We start from the raw sequence: 23,248 nt of genomic DNA on the forward strand, positions 1-23,248 counted from the left end.
AAAACAACATATTTGAAGAGAAACCAACATCTTTTCATTAACGAAGTTATTGTTTGCTACTGGTACTTTCAAAAGGATGTTCTTACAACATCAGCTTCACAGTAACAGGTTTTTAGGAAACATTTGCCTCATTTTTACGTTGAGTATTTTAGGGGGTAAGTGTAAGTGTTTTTAAAGTTTTTTTATTTGCCTATTTCTTATCAATTTTACAAATCTTCTCCCATCCCTATCTGGCCCTGATGGCCAATTAGTTCTTTTTGCATGTAATTCTTTCATATATACTTGTCTGATTTCAATCCTATTATTTTCTTACTCTACTGCAGTGATTTTCATCTTCACTAATGATGTACATTTCAGAACATAAGCGGTTTGCTTGATCTGTCTCAAACTCCGCAGCATATTGCCTTCTGAAATCTGTAATGGTCTCTTTTTCATTCAGTTGTTTTTGGTTTTGACCGAAAAGACATACAGTGATGTTTAGTTCTAGCATTCAATATATACCCAAGCTGCATATAATTCTTTTTATTGCATAAAACCTGTAGAGGTATTATTAATGTGTATTTTTTATTAACAGGCCCACTTATCGCAACCACTGTCTTTTCATTAAGAGCCAAAGAAAATCAAAACCTTTACCCCGTGGACAATGATGAATGTGGCCAGGCGCTTGGTTTTCACGATTCCCCAAGTAAGTGAGAAGTCCATTAGCTGCAACCCGGTGACGATCCTTATGATAGTCGTCCCGCAGCCAGGGCAATGCCGCAGAGGTTCAGACACTGACCCACACTCTGATCAAAGGAGAGAAGGAAGGTGTAGGGTGGGTCGAAGAGTTATCATTGGTAGCTGTCACAGGCCTCAGCCAGGGCAATGCCGCTGCGGTTCAGACACTGACCCACACTCTGATCAAAGGAGAGAAGGAAGGTGTAGGGTGAAGAGTTGTCATTGGTAGCTGTCACAGGCCTCAGCCAGGGCAATGCCGCAGAGGTTCAGACACTGACCCACACTCTGATCAGAGGAGAGAAGGAAGGTGTAGGGTGGGTCGAAGAGTTATCATTGGTAGCTGTCACAGGCCTCAGCCAGGGCAATGCCGCAGCGGTTCAGACACTGACCCACACTCTGATCATAAGAGGGAATGAAGGTGTAGGGTGAAGAGTTGTCATTGGTAGCTGTCACAGGCCTCAGCCAGGGCAATGCCGCAGCGTTCAGACACTGACCCACACTCTGAACAAAGGAGAGAAGGAAGGTGTAGGGTGGGTCGAAGAGTTATCATTGGTAGCTGTCACAGGCCTCAGCCAGGGCAATGCCGCAGCGGTTCAGACACTGACCCACACTCTGAACAAAGGAGAGAAGGAAGGTGTAGGGTGAAGAGTTGTCATTGGTAGCTGTGACAGGCCACAGACGTGAAGCAGCCTCCACTGTCCTCTACACCTGTCTCTTGCTCACACACACCAAGCATTTCCACGGTGCCTGCTGGGAGAGTAAGCCAGCCACATTGAACATGTGGTGGTGCAAAGGGGGTTAACAAGTAAAGACAACACAAAAAACAGCGGATCTGGAAAGAGTAAAAGTGAAAAAAGAATGAGAACGAAACCCACATTAGAATGAAAGGAAGAGTGAACCTCGAGTGAGAAATCAGCAGTTTAAGCAGCAGGAAAAACTAGGAAAACAGCAGAAATGAAGAAAATGGAGGGAAGGGAGAAAAGTGTGACAGTGAAGGACGTTATGAAAAGAGAAGGCTGTGAAAATATTTTATTTTCTAAAATAAACTGTCATTATTATTTCACAATATTTTCCTTTTTATGGAAATTATAGATAAGAGGAAGGTTGGGAGGGTGAGAATATAGAGACTCCACAGAAAGGGAGAAGCAAGGGAGACCAGTGGTCACAGAAAAACAGCCACAGTAGACCTCAGTAAGATAGAACAACTCTGGATTAGATGGAGACAGGCTCCGAAGAGAAAACAGTGTACTTAAAACCCAAATAAACGTCATTCAAGTGAGAAAGGAGAAACAGCAAAGACACAGTGTGGCAGTTAGCAGACTTAGAGTGTGATATACACGAGAGCAATAAAAGAGAGAACCTTGAGGAAGAAAGAGGAAAACAGGAGAGTACCAACACAGAGCAATCTATGGAGAGAGAGAAATAACCTTGATAAAGGCACCTGGAGAGAGAAATGATCGGGAGCACTAGAGATGCTGCCAGCGAGTGCAGCATAGGAACAGCCAGGGCAGAAAGGAAAAGGGATCAATGTCTTCAGCCAGAGAGGAAGACGGACGCACCCAACGGTAGAGATACACCTAGAGTCACCCAGGGCAGAAAGGAAAAGGGATCAATGTCTTCAGCCAGAGAGGAAGAGGGAAGCACCCAACCCCCCAGATACACCTAGAGTCACCCAGGGCAGAAAGGAAAAGGGATAAATGTCTTCAGCCAGAGAAGAAGAGGGAAGCACCCAACAGCAGAGATACACCTAGAGTCACCCAGAGCAGAAGGAAAAGGGATCAATGTCTTCAGCCCGAGAGGAAGAGGGAAGCACCCAACAGCAGAGATACACCTAGAGTCACCCAGGGGGGAAGGAAAAGGGATCAATGTCTTCAGCCAGAGAGGAAGAGGGACGCACCCAACGGCCCAGATACACCTAGAGTCACCCAGAGCAGAAGGAAAAGGGATCAATGTCTTCAGCCAGAGAAGAAGAGGGAAGCACCCAACGGCAGAGATACACCTAGAGTCACCCAGGGCAGAAGGAAAAGGATCAATGTCTTCAGCCAGAGAAGAAGAGGGAAGCACCCAACAGCAGAGATACACCTAGAGTCACCCAGGGCAGAAAGGAAAAGGGATCAATGTCTTCAGCCAGAGAGGAAGAGGGAAGCACCCAACAGCAGAGATACACCTAGAGTCACCCAGGGCGGAAGGAAAAGGGATCAATGTCTTCAGCCAGAGAGGAAGAGGGAAGCACCCAACGGCCCAGATACACCTAGAGTCACCCAGGGCAGAAAGGAAAAGGGATCAATGTCTTCAGCCAGAGAGGAAGAGGGAAGCACCCAACGGCAGAGATACACCTAGAGTCACCCAGAGCAGAAGGAAAAGGGATCAATGTCTTCAGCCCGAGAGGAAGAGGGACGCACCCAACGGCCCAGATACACCTAGAGTCACCCAGGGCAGAAAGGAAAAGGGATCAATGTCTTCAGCCAGAGGGGAAGAGGGAAGCACCCAACAGCAGAGATACACCTAGAGTCACCCAGGGCAGAAAGGAAAAGGGATCAATGTCTTCAGCCAGAGGGGAAGAGGGAAGCACCCAACGGCAGAGATACACCTAGAGTCACCCAGGGCGGAAGGAAAAGGGATCAATGTCTTCAGCCCGAGAGGAAGAGGGAAGCACCCAACAGCCCAGGTACACCTAGAGTCACCCAGGGGGGAAGGAAAAGGGATCAATGTCTTCAGCCAGAGAGGAAGAGGGAAGCACCCAACAGCAGAGATACACCTAGAGTCACCCAGGGCGGAAGGAAAAGGGATCAATGTCTTCAGCCCGAGAGGAAGAGGGACGCATCCAACCCCCCAGATACACCTAGAGTCACCCAGAGCAGAAGGAAAAGGGATCAATGTCTTCAGCCAGAGAGGAAGAGGGAAGCACCCAACGGCTAAGATACACCTAGAGTCACCCAGGGCAGAAAGGAAAAGGGATCAATGTCTTCAGCCAGAGGGGAAGAGGGAAGCACCCAACAGCAGATATACACCTAGAGTCACCCAGGGCGGAAGGAAAAGGGATCAATGTCTTCAGCCCGAGAGGAAGAGGGAAGCACCCAACAGCCCAGGTACACCTAGAGTCACCCAGGGGGGAAGGAAAAGGGATCAATGTCTTCAGCCAGAGAGGAAGAGGGAAGCACCCAACCCCCCAGATACACCTAGAGTCACCCAGGGCAGAAGGAAAAGGGATCAATGTCTTCAGCCAGAGAGGAAGAGGGAAGCACCCCACGGCAGAGATACACCTAGAGTCACCCAGGGCAGAAGGAAAAGGGATCAATGTCTTCAGCCAGAGAGGAAGAGGGAAGCACCCAACGGCAGAGATACACCTAGAGTCACCCAGGGCGGAAGGAAAAGGATCAATGTCTTCAGGCCGAGAGGAAGAGGGAAGCACCCAACAGCAGAGATACACCTAGAGTCACCCAGGGCAGAAGGAAAAGGGATCAATGTCTTCAGCCAGAGAGGAAGAGGGACGCACCCAACGGCAGAGATACACCTAGAGTCACCCAGGGCGGAAGGAAAAGGGATCAATGTCTTCAGCCCGAGAGGAAGAGGGAAGCACCCAACGGCAGAGATACACCTAGAGTCACCCAGGGCGGAAGGAAAAGGGATCAATGTCTTCAGCCAGAGGGGAAGAGGGAAGCACCCAACAGCAGAGATACACCTAGAGTCACCCAGGGCGGAAGGAAAAGGGATCAATGTCTTCAGCCAGAGAGGAAGAGGGAAGCACCCAACGGCAGAGATACACCTAGAGTCACCCAGGGCAGAAGGAAAAGGGATCAATGTCTTCAGCCAGAGAGGAAGATGGAAGCACCCAACGGCAGAGATACACCTAGAGTCACCCAGGGCAGAAGGAAAAGGATCAATGTCTTCAGCCAGAGAGGAAGAGGGAAGCACCCAACGGCAGAGATACACCTAGAGTCACCCAGAGCAGAAGGAAAAGGGATCAATGTCTTCAGCCAGAGGGGAAGAGGGACGCATCCAACCCCCCAGATACACCTAGAGTCACCAAGGGCAGAAGGAAAAGGGATCAATGTCTTCAGCCAGAGAGGAAGAGGGAAGCACCCAACCCCCCAGATACACCTAGAGTCACCCAGGGCGGAAGGAAAAGGATCAATGTCTTCAGCCAGAGAGGAAGAGGGAAGCACCCAACAGCAGAGATACACCTAGAGGCACCCAGGGCGGAAGGAAAAGGATCAATGTCTTCAGCCCGAGAGGAAGAGGGAAGCACCCAACAGCAGAGATACACCTAGAGTCACCCAGGGCGGAAGGAAAAGGATCAATGTCTTCAGCCCGAGAGGAAGAGGGAAGCACCCAACAGCAGAGATACACCTAGAGTCACCCAGGGCGGAAGGAAAAGGGATCAATGTCTTCAGCCAGAGAGGAAGAGGGAAGCACCCAACCCCCCAGATACACCTAGAGTCACCCAGGGCAGAAGGAAAAGGGATCAATGTCTTCAGCCAGAGAGGAAGAGGGAAGCACCCAACAGCAGAGATACACCTAGAGTCACCCAGGGCGGAAGGAAAAGGATCAATGTCTTCAGCCCGAGAGGAAGAGGGAAGCACCCAACAGCAGAGATACACCTAGAGTCACCCAGGGCAGAAGGAAAAGGGATCAATGTCTTCAGCCAGAGAAGAAGAGGGAAGCACCCAACAGCAGAGATACACCTAGAGTCACCCAGGGCAGAAGGAAAAGGGATCAATGTCTTCAGCCAGAGAGGAAGAGGGAAGCACCCAACAGCAGAGATACACCTAGAGTCACCCAGGGCAGAAGGAAAAGGGATCAATGTCTTCAGCCAGAGAGGAAGAGGGAAGCACCCAACAGCAGAGATACACCTAGAGTCACCCAGGGCAGAAGGAAAAGGGATCAATGTCTTCAGCCAGAGAGGAAGAGGGAAGCACCCAACGGCCCAGATACACCTAGAGTCACACAGGGCAGAAGGAAAAGGGATCAATGTCTTCAGCCAGAGAGGAAGAGGGAAGCACCCAACAGCAGAGATACACCTAGAGTCACCCAGGGCGGAAGGAAAAGGGATCAATGTCTTCAGCCCGAGAGGAAGAGGGAAGCACCCAACAGCAGAGATACACCTAGAGGCACCCAGGGCGGAAGGAAAAGGGATCAATGTCTTCAGCCAGAGAGGAAGAGGGAAGCACCCAACAGCAGAGATACACCTAGAGTCACCCAGGGTGGAAGGAAAAGGGATCAATGTCTTCAGCCAGAGAGGAAGAGGGAAGCACCCAACAGCAGAGATACACCTAGAGTCACCCAGGGCAGAAGGAAAAGGGATCAATGTCTTCAGCCAGAGAGGAAGAGGGAAGCACCCAACGGCAGAGATACACCTAGAGTCACCCAGGGCAGAAGGAAAAGGGATCAATGTCTTCAGCCAGAGAGGAAGAGGGAAGCACCCAACGGCAGAGATACACCTAGAGTCACCCAGGGCAGAAGGAAAAGGGATCAATTTCTTCAGCCCGAGAGGAAGAGGGAAGCACCCAACGGCAGAGATACACCTAGAGTCACCCAGGGCAGAAGGAAAAGGGATCAATGTCTTCAGCCAGAGGGGAAGAGGGACGCATCCAACCCCCCAGATACACCTAGAGTCACCAAGGGCAGAAGGAAAAGGGATCAATGTCTTCAGCCAGAGAAGAAGAGGGAAGCACCCAACAGCAGAGATACACCTAGAGTCACCCAGGGCGGAAGGAAAAGGGATCAATGTCTTCAGCCCGAGAGGAAGAGGGAAGCACCCAACAGCAGAGATACACCTAGAGTCACCCAGGGCAGAAGGAAAAGGGATCAATGTCTTCAGCCAGAGAGGAAGAGGGAAGCACCCAACAGCAGAGATACACCTAGAGTCACCCAGGGCGGAAGGAAAAGGGATCAATGTCTTCAGCCCGAGAGGAAGAGGGAAGCACCCAACAGCAGAGATACACCTAGAGTCACACAGGGCAGAAGGAAAAGGGATCAATGTCTTCAGCCCGAGAGGAAGAGGGAAGCACCCAACAGCAGAGATACACCTAGAGTCACCCAGGGCGGAAGGAAAAGGGATCAATGTCTTCAGCCAGAGAGGAAGAGGGAAGCACCCAACGGCAGAGATACACCTAGAGTCACCCAGGGCAGAAGGAAAAGGGATCAATGTCTTCAGCCAGAGAGGAAGAGGGAAGCACCCAACCCCCCAGATACACCTAGAGTCACCAAGGGCAGAAGGAAAAGGGATCAATGTCTTCAGCCAGAGGGGAAGAGGGAAGCACCCAACGGCAGAGATACACCTAGAGTCACCCAGGGCAGAAGGAAAAGGGATCAATGTCTTCAGCCAGAGAGGAAGAGGGACGCACCCAACAGCAGAGATACACCTAGAGTCACCCAGGGCGGAAGGAAAAGGGATCAATGTCTTCAGCCAGAGAGGAAGAGGGAAGCACCCAACGGCCCAGATACACCTAGAGTCACACAGGGCAGAAGGAAAAGGGATCAATGTCTTCAGCCAGAGAGGAAGAGGGACGCGCCCAACAGCAGAGATACACCTAGAGTCACCCAGGGCAGAAGGAAAAGGGATCAATGTCTTCAGCCAGAGAGGAAGAGGGACGCACCCAACGGCCCAGATACACCTAGAGTCACCCAGAGCAGAAGGAAAAGGGATCAATGTCTTCAGCCAGAGAAGAAGAGGGAAGCGCCCAACGGCAGAGATACACCTAGAGTCACCCAGGGCGGAAGGAAAAGGGATCAATGTCTTCAGCCAGAGAGGAAGAGGGAAGCACCCAACAGCAGAGATACACCTAGAGTCACCCAGGGCGGAAGGAAAAGGGATCAATGTCTTCAGCCCGAGAGGAAGAGGGAAGCACCCAACAGCAGAGATACACCTAGAGTCACACAGGGCAGAAGGAAAAGGAATCAATGTCTTCAGCCAGAGAGGAAGAGGGAAGCGCCCAACGGCAGAGATACACCTAGAGTCACCCAGGGCGGAAGGAAAAGGGATCAATGTCTTCAGCCAGAGAGGAAGAGGGAAGCACCCAACAGCAGAGATACACCTAGAGTCACCCAGGGCAGAAGGAAAAGGGATCAATGTCTTCAGCCAGAGAGGAAGAGGGAAGCACCCAACAGCAGAGATACACCTAGAGTCACCCAGGGCAGAAAGGAAAAGGGATCAATGTCTTCAGCCAGAGAGGAAGAGGGAAGCACCCAACCCCCCAGATACACCTAGAGTCACCAAGGGCAGAAGGAAAAGGGATCAATGTCTTCAGCCAGAGAAGAAGAGGGAAGCACCCAACGGCAGAGATACACCTAGAGTCACCCAGGGCAGAAGGAAAAGGGATCAATGTCTTCAGCCAGAGAGGAAGAGGGAAGCACCCAACAGCAGAGATACACCTAGAGTCACCCAGGGGGGAAGGAAAAGGGATCAATGTCTTCAGCCAGAGAGGAAGAGGGACGCACCCAACGGCAGAGATACACCTAGAGTCACCCAGGGCAGAAGGAAAAGGATCAATGTCTTCAGCCAGAGAGGAAGAGGGAAGCACCCAACAGCAGAGATACACCTAGAGTCACCCAGGGCGGAAGGAAAAGGGATCAATGTCTTCAGCCCGAGAGGAAGAGGGACGCACCCAACGGCCCAGATACACCTAGAGTCACCCAGGGCAGATGGAAAAGGGATCAATGTCTTCAGCCAGAGAGGAAGAGGGAAGCACCCAACGGCAGAGATACACCTAGAGTCACCCAGGGCGGAAGGAAAAGGGATCAATGTCTTCAGCCAGAGAGGAAGAGGGAAGCACCCAACGGCAGAGATACACCTAGAGTCACCCAGGGCAGAAGGAAAAGGATCAATGTCTTCAGCCAGAGAGGAAGAGGGAAGCACCCAACGGCCCAGATACACCTAGAGTCACCCAGGGCAGAAAGGAAAAGGGATAAATGTCTTCAGCCAGAGAGGAAGAGGGAAGCACCCAACAGCAGAGATACACCTAGAGTCACCCAGGGCAGAAGGAAAAGGGATCAATGTCTTCAGCCAGAGAGGAAGAGGGAAGCACCCAACGGCCCAGATACACCTAGAGTCACCCAGGGCGGAAGGAAAAGGATCAATGTCTTCAGCCAGAGAGGAAGAGGGAAGCACCCAACGGCAGAGATACACCTAGAGTCACCCAGGGCGGAAGGAAAAGGGATCAATGTCTTCAGCCAGAGAGGAAGAGGGAAGCACCCAACGGCAGAGATACACCTAGAGTCACCCAGGGCAGAAAGGAAAAGGGATAAATGTCTTCAGCCAGAGAAGAAGAGGGAAGCACCCAACGGCCCAGATACACCTAGAGTCACACAGGGCAGAAGGAAAAGGGATCAATGTCTTCAGCCAGAGAGGAAGAGGGAAGCACCCAACCCCCCAGATACACCTAGAGTCACCAAGGGCAGAAGGAAAAGGGATCAATGTCTTCAGCCAGAGGGGAAGAGGGAAGCACCCAACGGCAGAGATACACCTAGAGTCACCCAGGGCAGAAGGAAAAGGGATCAATGTCTTCAGCCAGAGAGGAAGAGGGACGCACCCAACAGCAGAGATACACCTAGAGTCACCCAGGGCGGAAGGAAAAGGGATCAATGTCTTCAGCCAGAGAGGAAGAGGGAAGCACCCAACGGCCCAGATACACCTAGAGTCACCCAGGGCGGAAGGAAAAGGGATCAATGTCTTCAGCCCGAGAGGAAGAGGGAAGCACCCAACAGCAGAGATACACCTAGAGGCACCCAGGGCGGAAGGAAAAGGGATCAATGTCTTCAGCCAGAGAGGAAGAGGGAAGCACCCAACAGCAGAGATACACCTAGAGTCACCCAGGGTGGAAGGAAAAGGGATCAATGTCTTCAGCCAGAGAGGAAGAGGGAAGCACCCAACAGCAGAGATACACCTAGAGTCACCCAGGGCAGAAGGAAAAGGGATCAATGTCTTCAGCCAGAGAGGAAGAGGGAAGCACCCAACGGCAGAGATACACCTAGAGTCACCCAGGGCAGAAGGAAAAGGGATCAATGTCTTCAGCCAGAGAGGAAGAGGGAAGCACCCAACGGCAGAGATACACCTAGAGTCACCCAGGGCAGAAGGAAAAGGGATCAATGTCTTCAGCCAGAGAGGAAGAGGGAAGCACCCAACGGCCCAGATACACCTAGAGTCACCCAGGGCGGAAGGAAAAGGATCAATGTCTTCAGCCCGAGAGGAAGAGGGAAGCACCCAACAGCAGAGATACACCTAGAGTCACCCAGGGCGGAAGGAAAAGGGATCAATGTCTTCAGCCAGAGAGGAAGAGGGAAGCACCCAACGGCAGAGATACACCTAGAGTCACCCAGGGCAGAAGGAAAAGGGATCAATGTCTTCAGCCAGAGAGGAAGAGGGAAGCACCCAACCCCCCAGATACACCTAGAGTCACCAAGGGCAGAAGGAAAAGGGATCAATGTCTTCAGCCAGAGGGGAAGAGGGAAGCACCCAACGGCAGAGATACACCTAGAGTCACCCAGGGCAGAAGGAAAAGGGATCAATGTCTTCAGCCAGAGAGGAAGAGGGACGCACCCAACAGCAGAGATACACCTAGAGTCACCCAGGGCGGAAGGAAAAGGGATCAATGTCTTCAGCCAGAGAGGAAGAGGGAAGCACCCAACGGCCCAGATACACCTAGAGTCACCCAGGGCGGAAGGAAAAGGGATCAATGTCTTCAGCCCGAGAGGAAGAGGGAAGCACCCAACAGCAGAGATACACCTAGAGGCACCCAGGGCGGAAGGAAAAGGGATCAATGTCTTCAGCCAGAGAGGAAGAGGGAAGCACCCAACAGCAGAGATACACCTAGAGTCACCCAGGGTGGAAGGAAAAGGGATCAATGTCTTCAGCCAGAGAGGAAGAGGGAAGCACCCAACAGCAGAGATACACCTAGAGTCACCCAGGGCAGAAGGAAAAGGGATCAATGTCTTCAGCCAGAGAGGAAGAGGGAAGCACCCAACGGCAGAGATACACCTAGAGTCACCCAGGGCAGAAGGAAAAGGGATCAATGTCTTCAGCCCGAGAGGAAGAGGGAAGCACCCAACGGCAGAGATACACCTAGAGTCACCCAGGGCGGAAGGAAAAGGGATCAATGTCTTCAGCCAGAGAGGAAGAGGGAAGCACCCAACGGCAGAGATACACCTAGAGTCACCCAGGGCAGAAAGGAAAAGGGATAAATGTCTTCAGCCAGAGAAGAAGAGGGAAGCACCCAACGGCCCAGATACACCTAGAGTCACACAGGGCAGAAGGAAAAGGGATCAATGTCTTCAGCCAGAGAGGAAGAGGGAAGCACCCAACCCCCCAGATACACCTAGAGTCACCAAGGGCAGAAGGAAAAGGGATCAATGTCTTCAGCCAGAGGGGAAGAGGGAAGCACCCAACGGCAGAGATACACCTAGAGTCACCCAGGGCAGAAGGAAAAGGGATCAATGTCTTCAGCCAGAGAGGAAGAGGGACGCACCCAACAGCAGAGATACACCTAGAGTCACCCAGGGCGGAAGGAAAAGGGATCAATGTCTTCAGCCAGAGAGGAAGAGGGAAGCACCCAACGGCCCAGATACACCTAGAGTCACCCAGGGCGGAAGGAAAAGGATCAATGTCTTCAGCCCGAGAGGAAGAGGGAAGCACCCAACAGCAGAGATACACCTAGAGTCACCCAGGGCGGAAGGAAAAGGGATCAATGTCTTCAGCCAGAGAGGAAGAGGGAAGCACCCAACGGCAGAGATACACCTAGAGTCACCCAGGGCAGAAGGAAAAGGGATCAATGTCTTCAGCCAGAGAGGAAGAGGGAAGCACCCAACCCCCCAGATACACCTAGAGTCACCAAGGGCAGAAGGAAAAGGGATCAATGTCTTCAGCCAGAGGGGAAGAGGGAAGCACCCAACGGCAGAGATACACCTAGAGTCACCCAGGGCGGAAGGAAAAGGATCAATGTCTTCAGCCAGAGAGGAAGAGGGAAGCACCCAACGGCAGAGATACACCTAGAGTCACCCAGGGCGGAAGGAAAAGGGATCAATGTCTTCAGCCAGAGAAGAAGAGGGAAGCACCCAACGGCCCAGATACACCTAGAGTCACCCAGGGCAGAAGGAAAAGGGATCAATGTCTTCAGCCAGAGGGGAAGAGGGAAGCACCCAACAGCAGATCTACACCTAGAGTCACCCAGGGCGGAAGGAAAAGGGATCAATGTCTTCAGCCAGAGAAGAAGAGGGAAGCACCCAACGGCCCAGATACACCTAGAGTCACACAGGGCAGAAGGAAAAGGGATCAATGTCTTCAGCCAGAGAGGAAGAGGGAAGCACCCAACAGCAGAGATACACCTAGAGTCACCCAGGGCAGAAGGAAAAGGGATCAATGTCTTCAGCCAGAGAGGAAGAGGGAAGCACCCAACAGCAGAGATACACCTAGAGTCACCCAGGGCAGAAAGGAAAAGGGATAAATGTCTTCAGCCAGAGAGGAAGAGGGAAGCACCCAACGGCCCAGATACACCTAGAGTCACCCAGGGCAGAAAGAGAGGCGTCAGGAAAGAATTAAACGGGAAGACTGCAGAAAAGCAAAGAGGGAGGATTGGATGGAAGAAACAGCGGCACACAGATGAAAGGACTGACAAGAGGAAAATTAAGGAAGATGCTGGGTGCCAATGGAGATGGGAACTTGTATGGGATGAAGACTGACATAAAGCAAACATTAAGAACTATAAATACAAACAGGGGAAGGAGGATGTGTGAAAGGGACAAACAAATGTGCACATAGAAGCTGTTAGTGAAACTACGGAGGAGGAAAGTTTGAGTGAGCAGGAAGGAGACAAGAAAGTTATTTGCTGGAATCATCGCATGCTGTTGTGTGATGTATGAATGCACAAGTAGAAAACATACAGGGACCCAAATGTAAACATAAAGCACACAGATGTAGTTATGCACACAGAGACAAGCAGTGACGAAAAATACTTATGGGTGCAAACAGTCGCAGGGGGACTTTGGTAGATAGATGTATGGATTCATTTCTGTAATGTTACATACGATGATCAATATGTGCGTGCGTGGCTCTGGTTGTGTACAATGGTTGGTGGACATTGGGTGGAGCGATGGGTCGGGCACTTGCGCTGCTGGATTGATTCAAGTGTATGCACATAGATGAATGTTTGGTTGTGGGTATTGGGGCATGGGTTAGTGCTTATGTGAGGGAGGATGATGGATGCTTGATGAAGGGTTGATAGAGGCATAGGTTTGGGTGGCTGCATGTGCAACGGTGGATGGTTGAATTATTATTGAGTGCATTGTGCATTGTATTATTTTGTTTTTTTTGCTGAAGTCTGTTGATTAGGTTTTCTGCGGATCAGTTTAACACAATAGATTCCCATGTGGCCATTCTGTGTTCACGAATACATAAACATTTTATGTAGATATAAAGGGTCACCCGGATAAGAGATCAGCAGAATAGCATCCTGTGATCCAGACTAGCCCTTCCGCCACCCTACCCATAGGGGGAATCGGCCCTATCCATAATATTCACTGTAAGCGCTGTTTGTTCTTGCTGCAGTGTTCAGTGCCAACAGTTTCTTGCAGACGTTTCAACAGCTTTAACATGATTCATTATAGTGCCAGTTAATTCAATAAAATGGACCTAGAGCCCTCCCACATGGCGAAAGCTAGGTGTTTGAAGGACCTCCACACATTACCGCATATAACAGCTTTCATTTAGCATTAAATTATAAACGCAGCCCATTCAAATTAGTAGTTAGCTGTTGAAGCACTAGGATAGACCGGATTATGTGACATCACCAAGAAAGCCCAGGCATTTCCTTTTTTCTTGTAGGCTATGGTCAATTTAGATACCTTTCCCAGAAAGAGCGTCTCATTGGACGCTGCCCTCAGATGTGCAGCAAATCACCCAAAGGTTTGCAAGCCCTCCAGCATCTAGGATTTGCATTAGCTTGTGAAGGTTGAGGAGGGTATGGTACCAACCATATCATGATTTGTAGTGAATGTATTGACCTGCGTTTGATGTGGAAGACTAGTTTAAATCCCTGTTAAGTCTTAGCCACTGCTTATTTGGTACCCGCCTATCCAGTATCCATTCCCATTTCTTTTTGTGTTCCCAAGACTTCGGTGCTTCGTGTGGAACTTGTAACCAGAATACATTTGAAATATTACCCCTGGTGCCTTTAGTTTAGGGAAAAGTGCCTCAAGTTGTTTAATTTCAAGTGGCTCCCTCCCGGATGCGCTTATGAGTGAAGCCGTGCCTAATGTGTGCGTAACGCAGCTGCGCCCTTTCGATAAAGGAAAATTCAGCTTTCATTGTATAACCTATGGCAGTACACATCGAATATCATTCTGCATCCCTCGCACCTTCAGTGATGAAACACTTGATTCTCCAATGCAAGTGTCCATCATCCATTGAAGCGGATCGGGGCATAGGGAGAGCGATACATTATGAGCCCTCTGGTCTCAACAAGGGTATCCCAGAAGCGCCGGGTGGTATTGACTATTGGGGCTCCGATAGGTTTAGGCAGTCTGTACTTCTTTTCAACTCATATTAAGACACACAAAGGTCTGCATAGTATTGCATGGCCCATATGGATCCAATTGTTTTTAGATTCTGCCCTAGACCATTCCATGTCTATTCTCAGTTAAGCCGCAGCAGAGTAACGTAGAATGTGAGGAAGGCCAAACCCACACTTATCTCTCGCCTGGACAAACAGCTTCTGCGAGAGTCTGGGGTTCTTGCCCCTCCATACAAACGAGGACAAAAGCTGTTGAATGTGCTTGAATATGATCTGTCTGCCCATACCAGAAGGGCCTGGAAGAGATAATAAAGCCTCGGAAGAAGACCCATTTTAATGGTATTGATTCTTCCCATCCAGGACATCATTAGTTCCCCCAGACTCATGTTCCCGTTTAATGCTAAGAAGGAGGGCTAATTAGTGCTAAAAAGGTCTGTAGTGTGTAGGCGCTTAACCCTCTTCCTGCTTCATCAAAAGGGAAGTGATTGTTCTAACACTTCAGCCTCATCATCCGAAAGGTGTAAATTAAAATCTTCTTGGGTCTCATAATTAAGGCCTTAAGAAGAGCTATCACCACCTGGAGAAGGGAATGAGTACCCCAAAGTAAGAGTTATGTCATCCACATACAGAGTCATTTTGGGTTCCAGAGAGCCGAATGTAATACCTGTGATACCTTCTGGCTGGCGATTATGGCGGAACAGAAGTTGCAAGAAGGGACACCCCTGCCTAATGCCACACTGCAGCCAGATATTCTCGACTTGAGACCGTTAAGAGTAACTCTTGCTGTGCCATTAAAGTAGTTTGAAAAACCTATTTTCAAAAAGTGCGGTCCAACCCCCATTCGCTGGAAGATCAGACACAGAAACGGGAAACATACAAAAGGTGATGGGAGGAATGCTTGCAATACGTCTAACCACTGACAATAGCTCGGGGTAGCACACCAACCCATCGATCTTTGACTCACCATGCCACCTCAGTTTGGACCCAGCCATATGCAAATCAGTCTTGACCCATTGGAAACCGTCTAACCCGAACGTCAAGCTAGGTCCTCCCTGAACCGGAACACAAGCAACCCAGGGACGGTGCAGCCATAGGGATGGGCTCCTCAGTCGGGTACACCTTGGTTCCAGTGACACCGTGAGCACGGGACTCGCGCAGAAACGACCAGTCGAAATCCGTCTCTGTGTCCAACGATAGGATTATTACTGGTATCTTGTTCAGGGAGGCCTTTCTGTCCAGGTGGATCACCACTCTGTTATCATGTGTTGTCCCTGTACGAATCTGCTCTTATCCAGATTAAACAGGGAGGGCAATACCGCTGTGACGCGGACGGCCAGGATCTTTGTCTAAAGCCTAGCATCAATGTTAAGGAGCGCTACAGGGGGGTAGGAAGCACATTGTCTAGCATCCTTACCTGGTTTAGAAAGGACAGTGAAAACGGCATCACTCATTGTAGGTTTAACGGTCCCCTTGCTTGTGTAGTCATTAAAGAGGTCTGCTTATTTGGTTGAAAGTTTTGTGCAAACATTTTACAAAAAGTTATGAACGCCTTAGGACCCGGGGCTTTGTTAAGCTTCAAGGTTTCATGGTTTTAATCGCCATGTTAACCTCCTTAACCTGCAGAGGTTCACCCAAGCTCTCCTGCTGGTAAAAGTCACACGATGAAGCTGAACATGTCTCAGGTAAACTTGCTGTTGTGGGTGGGCGCAGGCTCCTGTTGCATACAACATCGAATTCAACTGCCTAAATTCATTAAGTTTCTTTGCATCATCTATTACTATGTCTTCCATTGGCGTTTGGATTTCTTATTTATACATATCCTCTCATGCCTGTCTGTAAGAGTCTAGCTAATTGTGGGCCCACCTTGTCCCCTTGATGGAGGCCCTCTTCTTTAAATGGAGCAGAGCTAGTTCAGCTTTACTGGTGTAGTAAACGCAAAGCTGACACTCGGCAGCAGTAAGTTTACATGTAATCCGCAGGAAGGGGCAACACCAGATTTCTGACTTCAAATCTTGCACTTCCTCCTCTAAATTAAGTACCTCCAAATCGTGGATTTGATGGTGGGTAGCTGCAATTGCTATATCCCTGCCTCGAATTAAAAGCATCCCAGACTCTACCGGGTGGGGCCTCCACTTCTCTGTTCAGACTAAACTAGTCCTCTATCTGTTGGCTAATTTCTGCACGATTGAATCTCTCAGCAGTGAGGAGTGAAGCCACAATCATGTCCCCCTGCTCCTTGATACCCAATGGCAGTGTGCAGTGACCCAAACATGGCTGACACCGTGATTGCATCAGTATCTACAGCTTGAACTTTAGCTACAAGGGCACTGCGTGTGCAATGAACATATAAGTACCACATGTATTCCATGTCAGTGGTATGTAATCCTTGACACACATCCCTTATGCCCAGGTCACAAAGTGCTTTTTAACATTTCTTTGAAAAGGCTCCGGTACGTCCAAGTTGTCCTAGCTTTGAGTCCCAAACTTCGTTGAGGAGCCCGGTGAGAAAAATGCTATCTCTTGCTACCCCTGTCGGTGCCTCCAAGAAGTGTAGTAGGAGTAGAAGTACCGCACAAAACATTTTTTGTTTGTGTCGTACCTCTGGTCCTGGTTGTAGCCTTGATTTGTCCAAGGAGGCCAAGTGGCCGCCTTGAGATGTCTTCTTAGGGGGCCTGCGGGGCACAGCCGAATCCCTACGCTCCGACCAGTTACCCTAGAAACTCTGACCATCGCCCTACTCTCCCTCCGACCTGCAGCCCTCAGGGGAGGTTACTTAATTTCTAGCATCCAACCTGGAGCTTGTACATATTGAGGTTAATACAGAGACAAGGGGAAATCAAAAAATCTAGTAAATCTTCAATGAATTATCCTGTTGCAGCCGGGACCTTCATTTTCCACACAGGGCACCCAGTCATTCCTTTTGCTGACCCTAGTTTACAGAAAATCTGTTTGGATCCCCACTTGCAACACAGACTTGCTCAAATACAGTTTGTCTGCCGCTTCCTCTCTACAGTCCCAGGCATTGCCCACTGCCCCTCTTATAGTCCAAAGAAGTCTCCACTGGTTTGTGGGCCCAATAGGAAACTACCAAAATATGTGCATCCGTGCTTCAGGGGCCCATGTCTTTCCAGCTGCTATACACTGTTCTTCTCATACAGAACAATCAGCTGCTCCTTCTAGTTACCTCTCCCGGCCAGGTAAGGTTTTCAAAATGCCCTTCTCTAACTCCTGCAGCTGCTCCGTGCTCAACCGCGGCATAAGGAGCCGTCACTTGGGCCACCACCAGATTCCAGAAGACTTCAAACCTGGGCCGCAGCGCACCATTTGTTCAACGAGAGGTCCCTGTAGAGCCAAAGTAACTTTGCATTGGGCTGGGACCCAAAGTTTACCTTCTTAAAGTTTTACATTTATGCGCGGTCCACCCAGGGTGCTGTGAGCCATGGTGCGATCTGCCACGTGGTCCCAGCAGCCTTCAAAACTAGGCTGTAGCATACCGACCTTTTCCATGAGGGGGCCTGCCAGAGCCAAAGTCACTCTAAACCGCCCCGGGCCGCAAAGTCTTTGTCCAGGAATACTGCAGCTACCCGGATCCTACTCACACTTCAGAGAGCCATCGCTCAGGCCTCTCCCTGGCCCCAGAGGCCTTCAACTCAAGGCAGTGGTGCACCACCCTTATCCACTTGCAGCCCTGCTTAGCCAAAGCCACTCTCTGCCACTGTCCTGATTCTCAAAACTGCGCCCCGCGTACAGGGTCACACAACAGTGTTGAGCGGAAGTTGTGGTGGAGTACGTCTGGCTACTCTGCCATCTTGACCACACCATGCTACTCCGTAGTTGTATTTCTATAGCGCTTCATACCCCGGTTCGGGTGCTCAATCATATTTGTGAATTGGTAGCGTGCTTCTCCATGGGTGTGCTTGGGAAGGAAGAGTGTGTCTATATCAGTGGCCAATATGGGTTGCTTTGTCAATACAACCTTCCCTTTTTGGATCTAAAGCAGCATCAGTGGGTCCCACTTGGTTCTAAATCTCCAAGTAAAGGGAATTGGTGGGATTTGGATGATTCTGAGCATTTCCCTCTCATTTTGCCAGAGTTGTATTTCCTTGCATCGTACCCCTACATCCACAAGCTGTAGGAGTGTATTGGCTCATCGTATCTTTGAATGCTTCAAGTTGCAAGAGGTTTAAAGAGGTTCAGAGTGTTTGTGTATTTCCACCAACACAAATGTACTCCAGCATGTGTAGGCAGAGTGGAAGAACAGCAGTTCAGAAAGCAAGAAGTGCAGGGGCACAAATGGGGCTTGGGCCTAGGATCAGGAGGATATTTTCTCCAGGACGGCAAATGATTATTCTGTGTATTTATGAAACAGGTGGCTTCATTACCACTCCTGATGTGGTATACAACGTCGAACAAGAAGAAAATCGTCTCCCGAAGAACCCTCAGACCACGGGAGAAAGAGAGAGAGATGATTGCGTCAGCCAAGGTGAAGAATAATCAGTGTGATCATTTGTGCAATTGTATTTTCAAAATATATCCTTATAATCCACCACAACAACTACATTTGACATAAAATGAATACTGGGCCGTCCCAATAACAAAGTACACATTTTTTCAGAATTAAATTGTCGCTTTTACTTAGTCTTATACATTTATTCTCCCTCACCTACTAACCAGATCTTTAGACTTAGCCTCTTTAGTCCAGGAATAATTATGTTTGCTGCCATCTCTAAGACTTTCAGTTTGGATGACACAGATTACCTGCTCCCAGCAAAGCATAGAAACTAAGGCAGGCCCTTCATAAACCATTGCGCTTATAAGTACCCAACTTCTGTTTTCACTCGAGGAACCTGATTCCTCCAACTTCTCACTCACATGGTCATAACCCCTTTAATTTAGTCAAGTGCAGGAAAATAGGCGATGGAGCAGCATAGGGCAGAGGAGCAACCTTGCAACGTACCTGTTCCTAAATGCAGCCGATAGCGTTTGTCGCGGAACAGATTGTGTAGGACGCTGGCTCTGTATATACTATACCAAAGTAAGGTATAGTGTGCACAGAGTCCATTGGAACCCCAAAGGTAGGCAGAGGTAAAAGTAGATAGCACCTCACTCTCTGTTTGTGGTAGTGTGGGCGAGCAGTAAGGTTTTATCAGAGGGTAGTGTTAAGCATTAATTGTACACACACTCAGGTAAGAAATGATGCCACACACTCAAAGACTGAACTCAGACCAATTTGTTTCTATCAAAAATATTATTTAGTTATATTTTATATTCTAGAACCAAGCCAGGCCTGGGACAGGTAAGTATATAATACTTTGCAGGTATTGTGCGGTGAAATACAATTTTAATGCAGTTTGAATGCAGTTGGATTGGTTTACAGGTAAGTCATTTGTTTATAAAACAGTTGAATTACTTTTCAGATTACTTTTCAAGTTACTTTACAGATTACTTTTTAAGTTACCTTTTTAAGTTACCTTTATTACTCCGTGTGATATGCCTAGATATCACAGTGGGACATTTCCTAGAGAAAAGTAAATCAGTTTTTGTATATTTGCAGTGTCTTAGGTTTTTGTACAACAGTGAGTTTTGGAGTTGGTATTCTGGGGTTAGAACCAGGGTTCCCCCAGGGTCGAGGATGCACTCTCAAAGTACCCTCAACAGCACCAGGGCGGCCGGGTGCAGAGTGCTGAGGCCCAATGTTATCCAACAGAGGATAGGGGGCCTCCGGTCGGTGGCTGCTCACGAGCAGGCCTCTGGGTTGTGGGAGCAAAGCTCCCGTTGTTTGGCTCAGGGCAAAGGGGGATCCGATTTAGCACACAAGGTGCACTCACAGGGGCGGCAGGGTGCTGTTTTGGCGTCCGGTGCCCTGTTGATTTGAATGGGGATTCTCCGGTTGTAACAAACACTGCAGGCTTGGGGACGAAGATCTTCTGGAGGCGACGACTGGTTGGAGAGGTAAGTTGCGATGCTGGGACATCGTCGGTTAGGCCACCCAAGGCTGTTTGACATCAGGTGCAGGGGTATCTTTTGGCATTGGGTTTTTCTTACTGGCTCCGGTCGCGGTCGGGGGGATCATCTGGAACGGGGCTGCAGGCGTTGGCTGGAGACTTGAGGTATGTCAAAGATCACCGGATCCTGGGTCAGGATCGCCAGGGAGACCTCCTTGTGGTATTGGGCCACTCAGGGTGTGGGCATCGGGTGCAGAGTGGTACAGACTCTGAGATTTGGCCTGGTTGGGGAAGGCAGGGCAGATCCTCTGGTTTCTTGGGGGCTGCTGGCTGCAGGACACACTGGAATTTCCCTGGAGCAGGTTGAGGTCGGGTCAGACCTGTAGGGCTGGGGCCAAGTCAGTTGGTGTCCTCTTTTTCTTCAGCACGGATCTTCAGTCCTTCTTCTTCTTGTTTCTTGTCTCTTGAGGCAAGTTTCAGGGTTGCCCCTAAATACTAAATTTAGGGGCGTTACAGATGGCTACAATGCAGGACCAATGGGCCCCTTCCTTGGTGTGGGTACACCCCCTAGTATGCCACCCTCCAGTGGGAGGGGGGCCTAAGCCTCACTCTGGTAGGCTGGGTCCCCCGCATCTGCAAGATGACGGGGACTGAGAGTTGTGCTTCCCCTCACCTGTCCCACCTGAGGGATAGGGTTGGTAAAGGTGGGTACACCTCTCCTCCTAGCTTGGTTTTCCTACTGATTCTCCCTCCCAAAGTGGGGGTCAGAACCGGTGGGGACCAGTTGCTGGGAGCAGCAAATGGCTGGGGTAGCTCACAAAGGCAGCAAGCCTTTGAAACTCCCCCTTCGTGGACCCTTCCCATCCTGGGGGAGGAGGCTTGAAATCTCGTCCCAGGATGTGCTTTGTTTCAAGACCCTGAGAGCAGCAGGCTCTCGACCCAGGGGTCCAGTATCATGTCTGGTGGTGGCGGCAGCTGGCGAGCAGCCACTCAGCCAGGACACTAGAGTTAGGTCGTTTTTCAGGGGGCATCTCTAAGATGCCCTCTGAGTGCATCATTTTTCATTAAATGCCACACTGACATCAGTTTGGGTTTAATGTGCTGAGACGTTTGATACCAAACTTCTCAGCTTTCAGTAATGCCATTATGGTGCTGTGGAGTTCGTAATGACAAACTCCCAGCACCATATACTCTTTATGGCATGACTGCACTTACAATGTCTAACTGTAGGGGTACAGGGCTCATGCACCGGTACCCTTACCACTGGTATAGGGCACCCAGCTAGAGCGGTGACTGATCTATGCCAGGGGAGTGGGTTGTAGGCATGGTAAACAGGGATGTGTGCCATGTTAGCTCTTCATTTTGTTCTGCACCACAACACGCAGCCTGCAATGGCAGTGGGTGAGTGTAAAGTTACAGGGCCTCTAAGGGTGGCACAATAAGTGCTGCAGCCCTTAGAGGTCTTCCCTGGTAACAGTGCCCTTGGTACCTGTGGTACCTTTTACAGGGGACTTGTATGTGGCCAGAGAGTTGCCAATTGGGTTTTGCAACAGTAAAGTTTTGAGAAAGAACATAGGCCCTGGGTACCTGGTTGGCAGGAACCCAGTGCACACTCAGTCAAATTACATCAACATTAGGGAAAAAGTGGGGGCAACATGGCGAAAAAGGGCAGTTTCCTACAGATGGCCAGCAGGTTGCCCCACTAAACCGTTACCACCAACACACATTATCAATCGTACCACAGCCTTATGCTCATTCCCCCCAGCCACTCACCAAAGTCCAATGCGTATTTGCCTCAGCTACCACTTCTCCCACCAGCACTGGCCTGCCCACCTCAGCCGTCGCCAGAACTCACCAGTCACTGCCATCACCACCACTGACCCCGCCAAAGCCTAAGTCAGAGTTTCCTTAAGTCACAGAGTGGATGAACTGTGTAATTTGCTTAGTTTATTAGTTACTATAAATGTCTCTGGCCAACCTGTGACATGAGACTTTAACCTGTAGAGGAAGGTAAATTGTGCCACGTTAGTACTGTACTGACAAAATGTATCTTTGTTATCGCTGAAGCTACTCATTTCTTTACTTTTTGCAAAAATATTGTTGTAAACTTGTTGTCCACATTTTCTTTTTTTAACACAGCTGTTTGTTTGAATAAAGAAGAGCCGGCTTCCATCTACATTGACCAGTTTGGTGCAGAAGTCGAAGAAAGGAGCATTGACCAAGAGTATGGTGAGTTACAAGTGTTTCCTATGGATCACACAGCTGTGAACGGTTAGAGAGCCCCTTGTTCATGAGTTACATCTGCTTTTTATATCACAGTGGGGAAATGATTGCCATGTGCCTGATTGTCAGCCCTATCACTCCAGCCCACTGAGATATCCCTCCCTGCTCTGGCTACTGAGACTGCACTCTCTTGCACCTATCCCTCCCACCATGCGAGGCCCTGGTATCAGCAAGTCATGTTCCCCCTCCCTCCTTGTGCGGCCCGGCCATGAGCAGACATAGAGTGAGTAGCCCCTCCCACCCAGTGAGGCCTTGTGATCAGCAAGTCATGTCCCCCTCCCTCCTTGTGTGCCCTGCCATGAGCAGACATAGAGTGAGTAGCCCCTCCCACCCAGTGAGGCCTTGTGATCAGCAAGTCATGTCCCCCTCCCTCCTTGTGTGCCCTGCCATGAGCAGACATAGAGTGAGTAGCCCCTCCCACCCAGTGAGGCCTTGTGATCAGCAAGTCATGTCCCCCTCCCTCCTTGTGCGGCCCGGCCATGAGCAGACATCGAGTGAGTAGCCCCTCCCACCCTGCGAGGCCCTGGTATCAGCAAGTCATGTCCCCCTCCCTCCTTGTGCGGCCCGGCCATGAGCAGACATAGTGAGTAGCCCCTCCCACCATGCGAGGCCTTGTGATCAGCAAGTCATGTTCCCCCTTCCTCCTTGTGTGCCCTGCCATGAGCAGACATAGAGTGAGTAGCCCCTCCCACCCAGTGAGGCCTTGTGATCAGCAAGTCATGTCCCCCTCCCTCCTTGTGCGCCCTGGCGTGAACGGGCCAGGAGTGAATTGCTCTTCCTGACTGTAGAGTCTGTGCGTTG

The 23,248-nt window shown here is 50.1% G+C and overlaps 1 protein-coding gene across 3 annotated transcripts in view; it reads left to right on the plus strand.

The window, feature by feature from the left end:
* Positions 1-23,248, plus strand: part of LOC146813473 (uncharacterized) — a 263,778-nt gene that overhangs the window by 70,782 nt on the left and 169,748 nt on the right. For all 3 annotated transcript variants that reach the window (XR_014966985.1, XM_085620277.1, XM_085620278.1), the window contains exons 3-5: positions 575-685; positions 18,589-18,702; positions 22,304-22,393. Coding sequence is in view for 2 of the 3 variants with exons in the window: in XM_085620277.1 (XP_085476403.1) it covers positions 575-685; positions 18,589-18,702; positions 22,304-22,393 (315 nt within the window). In the remaining variant the exon portion in view is untranslated. The remainder of the gene's footprint in view (positions 1-574; positions 686-18,588; positions 18,703-22,303; positions 22,394-23,248) is intronic.

Source organism: Triturus cristatus, chromosome 7 (genome assembly GCF_964204655.1).
Source record: "Triturus cristatus chromosome 7, aTriCri1.1, whole genome shotgun sequence".
Taxonomy (NCBI): Eukaryota; Metazoa; Chordata; class Amphibia; order Caudata; family Salamandridae; genus Triturus; species Triturus cristatus.